Genomic DNA, 8,022 nt, shown 5'->3' with positions numbered 1-8,022 from the left:
CGATCCAGCATCTGGATCGCCTGAGTTAACCTCTGGCAGTTCACTGGCAGTGAGTAGACGTGTGCGATTCGTTTCGTTCCGAATCGAAATTCTGATGAATTTTCGGAAATTCTGACATTCGGATGAATCCGAATTCCGAATTACAGACATAACGAATGCAAACGAATCCCAATTTCCGTTTCCGAAATTCGTTAGCGGTAGTTCGTTCGTTTTCGTTTTGGAGTTTGGCTCAGCAGACTCGGGCTGATAGGTAATCATGTGCGCACAGCGAGATAAATATACCAACATGGAATAAAGGGGCCGCCCTTCCCCCCCTTCCTGATGTACCAGCATCAGCTCTGAGGGCTACTGCTAGATCACCATCTACCTAATGGGCGCCCCTGCTGTAGGGGGAGCAGCGTAAGACTGCTCTCTGATGGAGTTCTGAGCACAGGGAAAAATTCCATCATTGCCTCCCTTCCCCTGACAGGTGAATCGTGTTTCCTGCCTGGTCGGCTGGCGCCCGCCCCGGCCTTGCGCCCGGGGCTGACACACCGTCGCCAAACCCCTTCCGGTTGTTACGCCACTGGGTGCAGGTGAGGATGGATCCTGTCTGCGACCGAGCCAAGAAACACACACCCCTACGGACCTGCACTTGAGGTGAGCGTAGGGCGGCGTACTAATCACACGCAGCACCTGTCCTTCCCGGGAGCTGCCCGATACGCCCCCGCACGCAGCGCTGAGCTGTACGTGCCGGCCATTTCTAGTGTGACTAGAGGGCTTAGTGTAACATCCTAAGTGTTTCTGTGCAGTGAATACACTCCCCAGGCTCCTGTTATATGGTCAGACTGCACTCAGATTACAATCCTTAGCGAGCCGCTCTCCCAAGACATCTGATGGCGACCTCCATTGCAGCCAATATCTCCTTTCAGTTTGCTGGGTTTTCCTGGAAACTTGGATCATTTATTTAATCATAAATTCATTTAAAACTCGCATTCAAAGCTTAGTAGGCCGAGCTGTATAATTCCTCCACCAGCATACAGCTACATCTCTCCCAGTGATCAGCGTGATGACGTCAGCGTGTTAGCTCCGCCTTGACATGTTTTGTCGTAAAGACTTTTTCAAAAGGTAGTGAACACGCCAACACCAATCCCTTTTATATATGGACTCCGCCTGCTGAACCTCACCTCACCACTAGGTGGCTTCTGAGTGATTGGGTCTTTCCAAGAGTAATGCTGGCCACAGACCTTACAACGGTGGTTCTCAACCTTTCTAGGGCCGGGACCCCCTGGTAACATTTGCCAAGTTGTGGTGACCCCCCAACCGTAAAATTTAGGGATGCACCAATACTAGTATCTGTGTGGGCTCTCAGGAGGCTATGCGGGCTCTCAGGTGGCTAGTGGGACTCTCTGGCGTCCAGTGTGGGCTCTGTAGTTCCTAGTTGTGGGCTCTGTGGTGAACAAGCACTCACCTCCCCTCACTCCTGCCTGCTCCCCTCTCTCTGATCTTCTCCGGCTGCTGCTGCGGCGCCACCTAGAAGAACTGACACTGCCACGCTAGGAGGAGGCTGAGGAGCCTCTTGCCTAGAGCAGCACAAGGCATGTGGGGACCCCCTCAACTGTGGGTTGCGACCCACTTTTGGGCCCCCGACCCACAGGTTGAAAACCACTGCCTTACAACCATCGCAAGACTTTTGTCTTGCGAAGGTTGTAAGTTCATTAACAAAACGTACGATCTGCCCAACTTGGACAGGCAGATCGTACCTGCGACATGTTCCTAGGATAAAAGTCGTGCGACCGTACAGTAGAAACGGTCGCAAGCCTTCCACACACCTAGCGATAAACGTACGGTTGCGGGATTTCCCGCGCTTATCGCAAGGTGTGTGGGCACCTTAAGATGTATCTATCCCTCAATCCTTCAAAAGCATGTGTGCCCACATCTAATATTAAAACTTTTGCACAAAATACCATAAACGCAAAATATATACCGTATTTGCCGTCGTATAAGGCGACTGGGCGTATGAGACGAATGAAGAAATAATGTCACCAGCACACCATGGTAGTAAAGCAATAGTCCATTCAATGACACATTGCCATTCGAAGGCATAAATGGACTATTGCTTTACTACTATGGTGTGCTGGTGACATTATTTCTTCATTTGTGGTATACACGGTGCCGTCCGTGGTCACTACGAGCACCCACCCATACGGGTTCCTTCCGGTAAGGAGTGCAGCAAGACCTCTGGTTCTGGGCGTATAAGACGACCCCCCTTTTTCGGGGGATGTTTTTAAGTCTGAAAACTCATCTTATATGCCAGCAAATACGGTATATAGCCATAGATTAAGTATGTATTTATACATACATATACCCACACATATACACTATATTGCCAAACATATTGGGACACCGGCCTTTCCTTTAATGACATCCCAGTCTTAGTCCGTAGGGTTCAGTATTGGGTTGGCTCCGCCCTTTGCCGCTATAACAGCTTCAACTCTTCAGACAGAAGACTGAACTGAGAAGAGAACTCTTAAGGCATCAGCACACCAAGACATTTTGGACAATTTCATGCTCCCAACTTTGTGGGAGGAGTTTGGGGGACGGCCCCTTCCTGTTCCAACATGACTGCGCACCAGTGCACAAAGCAAGCTCCATAAAGACATGGATGGGGGAGTTTGGGGGGGAGGAACATGACTGGCCGCACAGAGTCCTGACCTCAACCCCATAGAACACCTTTGGGATGAATTAGAGCGGAGACTGCGAGCCCCTCCCCCAACATCAGTACCTGACCTCACAAATGGTCCAACATTCCCATAGACACACTCCTAAACCTTGTGGACGTCTTCCCAGAAGAGGCGGAGCTGTTATAGTGACAAAGGGCGGAGCCAACGCAATACTGCATTCAGCTGAATTCATGATAGACTGAAGGGGGAGGAACCTGTGTAGTGATCGGCCAATGAGGAGGGAGTTGCAATAGACAAGAGGAGAGATAACAAGGGAGTGGATGAGTAGTTTTGCGGTTTCATTGGTGAGGAAGGGGCGTATTTTGGAGATGTTAGGAAGGTGAAGGCGGCAGGATTTGGATAGTGATTGGATGTGGGGAAGAAAGGTGAGGTCCCAGTCAAGGATTTATAATGAGCTCAGTTTTGAAAGCTTGAGTTTTAAGAAGTGTTATGACATCCAGACGGATATGTCAGCTAGTAGATTAGTGACACGCAAGGACACAGATAATAATGAAGTGTGACTGTGGGGGGGGACATTACGTGCAAGTGTAAGCTCCTCTGGTACAGTGACTGATATGAAAGTGGTGAGGCCATTAGAGTGTAAGCTCCTCTGGTACAGTGACTGATGTATATTTGGTATATATCACACAATTCTAGATTAGAGTTACAGATTTTCAAGTTTTATGAAGATATTTTATGCCGTTCTCTCTCTCTTGTCTTCGTACAGCTGTGATCGTCTGATAGGACCAGGATGTGGACGTGTTCTAGATGCATGTTCTGCGCACTGTCCATATTTGTGTGCGTTGCCGTCATTTTATACTCCAACCGTCTACAATCCGGACATCAGGAGATGAGAAGACAGAACCTTCCCATTGCCACAGACACCATCACTTCTCTGGATCATCGAACATTCATCATCGCTCCGTATTATGAGCCTAGACTTGGCCGGTCAGTTCGGGTCATCACCATCATCCATGTATCTGTGACCGAGCTCTATTGTATCTTCCATTGTTCCACCAATCAGAACGTCTTCATCAGGGCTGAAATAGCATTTCACAGAGACAGATTTGGGTTCCCATATGGAACAGCGGATCTCTTGTGTGCAGAACCTTCTGGGTGTGATTACACTTATATGTCTTTCTCTTCAACTAACTCCACAAACACGAGTCAGAGCTTCCTGTTTGAAGTCAGGAACCGTCCACCACAGCCGATCTCTAACAATTTCACCGTCTGTATTTCTACTTTGTATGGAAACTACAACAATGTCCTCCAGGTGGTCCAGCACATTGAGATGTACAAGATTCTGGGGGCCTCTAGAGTCACCATGTATAACACCAGCTGTTCCCGGGATGTAGATAAGGTGTTACGCCATTACATTGATGAAGGAACTCTGGAGGTTGTGCCATGGCCAATAGGCCGCCATCTTAAAACATCGAGACACTGGAGATACACCCGAAGACTCACCACCGAGATTGGTTATTTTGGGCAACTGACAACCTTAAATGATTGTTTATACAGGAACATGTACACAAGTAAGTTTGTTCTCTTCAATGACATTGATGAAATTATTCTTCCGGTCATAGACCGGGACTGGTCTTCACTGATGGAGAATCTCCTCAAACGTTACCCAGAAACAAATGTCTTCCGATTTGAAGGTCACGTCTTTTCAACCTCAGACAACAGCTCCAAATTTGATCTCTGGGCTCATGTTCCCGGGATCAATATTCTCCGCCACACCTTCCAAGAATCCCATATCGGTTCTCCTAAAATGATTGTGAACCCAAGGAATGTGTTTCAGACCTCCATCCATTATGTTCCAAAACGTGTAGGAAAATTTAGGAATGTGCCAAACTCTATGGCCATGAATTTCCACTGTAAAGATAGATGGAGTAAGGGCATCACCAGTGAGGACTTCATTCGGGATGACATAGTGCTGAAATACAATGTGTCCTTAGTGCCAAATGTAGATAGAGTGATTCAGAAACTCTTCCCTCTCCAATAGATCCCTCTCTCTATATATATCCTGCACAACAAAACCTGGAACTTTATATATCCAAACAGAATACTGAGCAAGCTGATTATTGGTGGAGAGAGGTCACTGACAAGAAACCTCCACTGCTTAGTTACATGCAATAAAATGTGTTGGTTTTTTTTACATACTGTATATGAATGTATGGCCTGTCTTCGGAGTCCCTGCCTAGAACCACAGTACATTATATAATGTTTACAGGTCCAGCACTTCTTCTTCCTTGCACAGAGGAGATGGCCATGGGTTGGGTGAGAGAGAGGAGGCACAGAGGAGATCGCCATGGATTGGGTGAGAGAGAGGAGGCACAGAGGAGATGACCATGGATTGGGTGAGAGAGAGGAGGCACAGAGGAGATGGCAATGGACTGGGTGAGAGAGAGGAGGCACAGAGGAGATGACAATGGACTGGGTGAGAGAGAGGAGGCACAGAGGAGATGACCATGGATTGGGTGAGAGAGAGGAGGCACAGAGGAGATGACAATGGACTGGGTGAGAGAGAGGAGGCATAGAGGAGATGGCCTTGGGTTGGTTGAGAGAGAGGAGGCACAGAGGAGATGGCCATGGATTGGGTGAGAGAGAGGAGGCACAGAGGAGATGACTTTGGAGATGACCCAACAATTAATAGCCACCTGATACTGGCAGCTGGGAGGGTATTCGGCCTCCTCAGGAAGCTCTCAGTGCCTCGGCATTTTACTTGTGTACCATAGTCTCCACTTTCTGCTCCTGGAAACCTGCAATCCTGATTCTGATCCCTCTACCTGCTTCCTGTGGCCCTCTGGACCCGGCTGCTATACCAGTTTATCTTGTACATAGTTAGATATTTGTACTCTGCACTTGTGTTTTTTGGTGTGCCGTATATTCGTTGTTTTTCACCTTCGTTGTGTTCACAAGAAACCTTATTGTTTCTTCACTTCACTTTTGGTCCAGTCTCTGTTGCTCAGTTCACAGCTGTTTTGTAGAATACCTGCATGTGGTATCCTAACAGCCTCCTCCCTCTCACCCTATCCCGAGATCCCGTGAAAGAGACTCCTATTATCTTTGTAGGGATGAGCAAATCTGCCCAGGTTCCACAGCCAAAGCAGACCGTTCTCCCCGCAAATGTAAACAAAAAGCCGGCGTTAGCTGTGACATCACCGGTGGCTCCGCCTATTTGTTATCATGCAATGACTGGCTACTGTCCCCAGGTCATTTGAGGACAGTCGCCTGTCATTCTATGACAACAAATGTTCACGGTCGGCTCCACCCATTTGTTTTGATTTGGCAGGGATCTCAGAAGACTTATATAACAGATGCCGGGCCAAATCAAAACAAATAGGCGGAGCTAGTGCTGATGTCACAGCTAACTACGCCCATTTGTTTACTTTTTGCCGCCACCTGTCAAACAGTTCATTCTGTGGCGGCAGTTTGTCGTGTGTGGACGGGTCGGCGGGCGTTGTTTTGTTTTTCTTATTTCGACGAGTCCACGCTGGATGTCATGATTGACCTTAGGATTATGTCGGTGGATCAATTTTTGGGATTTTATTCTTTTATTAAAGGAATTGTCAAAAATTATTGTTGTTTTTTTTTTTTTCCAAAAGTTTGGGCTCTTTATTTATATTTGAACTTAACCCCGGTCACCCCAATACCCAAAAAACCCTCAATGGACCCTACCAACCTCAATAATCTCAGACCAATCTCCTTACTCCCATTCACCTCCAAACTCCTAGAACGCCTCATCTACAGCCGCCTAAGTCGCCACCTCGCTGATAATAACCTTCTCCACCCCTTACAATCTGGCTTTCACCCCCCAACACTCCACTGAAACCGCCCTCCTAAAACTCACCAATGACCTAATAACTGCTAAACACAATGGCCACTACTCCTTACTCTTGCTATTAGACCTTTCTGCTGCTTTTGACACTGTTGACCACCCGCTGCTCCTCAAAAAACTCCACTCGCTTGGCCTACAAGACTCGGTTCTCTCATGGTTCTCCTCCTACCTATCTAAGCGCTCCTTTAGTGTCACCTACAAATCTAACTCCTCCCCTCCTCTTTCCCCCACCCCCCTCTGTTGATCCCTGCACTGGCTTCCACTCGCCCAAAGGATAAAATTAAAAATATTAACAATGACTTTACAAAGCCATCCACAACTCCGCCCCCGTCTATATCTCCAACCTTGTCTCAAAGTATCACCCTAACCGTCCCCTCCGCTCATCCCAAGACCTCCTGCTTTCCAGCTCCCTTGTCAACTCCTCCCATGCTCGCCTCCAGGACTTCTCTAGAGTCTCCCCCAATCCGCTGGAACTCTTTACCCCAACCTGTCCGTCTGTCGCCCACCTTGACTGCCTTTAGGCGTTCCCTTAAGACTCATCTCTTCAGGGAAGCCGATCCCACCTCAACCTGACCCCTGAACCATCACGTTCTCAGACAATTCGCCCACACACAGCTCCCTCCTCATGTATCACCTCCCCCCACCCTTTAGATTGTAAGCCCTCAGGGCCCTCCTTACCATCCTGTCTTGATTTGTATTGTGATAGTAATGCCTTCCTTATATTGTAAAGCGCTGCGCAAACTGTTGGCGCTATATAAATCCTGTATAATAATAATAATAGTGAATGGGTAGGGGGACAAGTACCCCTTACTCATTTACAAGGGGGGGCGGCATCTGGGTGCCCCCTTTATTAAAGGGGTACCCAATGCAAAGAAGCCCCGTGCCTGCAGACCCCCACAACCAATGGGTCAGGGCTTGTGGGGAAGAGGATCTTGTCCCCATCAGCATGGGTACAAGGTGCTTTTCCAGGAGGGACCCTGGAAAAGCACCCACCCAGTGCCGAGGTCATGTGGCCTGGTATGGTGGGGGGGGTGGGGGGAGCGCTCGCTCGTCCTCCCCCTTCCCTGCCCGGAATAAGGTTCTGGTTGGGAGTTTTAGGGGGGACCCTATGTTTTTTCCCCCCATTTTTGGGGTGGGGTTCCTGCTTAAAATTCCTACCAGACTGAAAGGGACTGGCATGCCTTTGGGAGGGGGAACCCCACTTACGTTTTTTATTTTTAACTTGGGGTCCCTCCTAACTTTTTTACCTCTAAGGTAGTGAGCAGAATAACCGAGCCGTGGTAGTGATGGATGGTTGTACAAGACCAAAATTACCAATCTGTTGCCGTCATCCCAGAGGGAGCACAAAACTTCCACTTTGAGTTAGCGATTCCTTGCGTTTCCCAATGGGGGAGCCATGAGTTTCCATAAAGATCAGTAAGAGCAGCAAGACCCGCTCATTGGCATTGCCTGAACCTTATGACTGCTGACCAAATTGTTTTC

The 8,022-nt window shown here is 48.4% G+C and overlaps 1 protein-coding gene across 1 annotated transcript; it reads left to right on the top strand.

Moving 5' to 3' along the window:
- Nucleotides 1–3,492: 3,492 nt before the first annotated feature.
- Nucleotides 3,493–4,704, top strand: LOC108801179 (glycosyltransferase family 92 protein F13G3.3-like). The gene has a single exon (XM_018573110.1). It carries the CDS (start codon nt 3,553–3,555, stop codon nt 4,702–4,704), a length of 1,152 nt encoding a protein of 383 aa, XP_018428612.1. The 5' UTR covers nt 3,493–3,552.
- Nucleotides 4,705–8,022: the final 3,318 nt, after the last annotated feature.

Source organism: Nanorana parkeri, unplaced genomic scaffold (assembly GCF_000935625.1).
Source record: "Nanorana parkeri isolate BGI_ZX_2015 unplaced genomic scaffold, ASM93562v1 scaffold2240, whole genome shotgun sequence".
Classification (NCBI taxonomy): domain Eukaryota; kingdom Metazoa; phylum Chordata; class Amphibia; order Anura; family Dicroglossidae; genus Nanorana; species Nanorana parkeri.
The sequence above is the reverse complement of the archived record's forward strand: the minus strand, read 5'-3'. Positions and strand labels throughout refer to the sequence as shown.

What these genes read in the sequence shown, in the direction of transcription:
- LOC108801179 (XM_018573110.1), top strand. Translation starts at nt 3,553, where the DNA reads ATGAGAAGACAGAACCTTCCCATTGCCACAGACACCATCACTTCTCTG.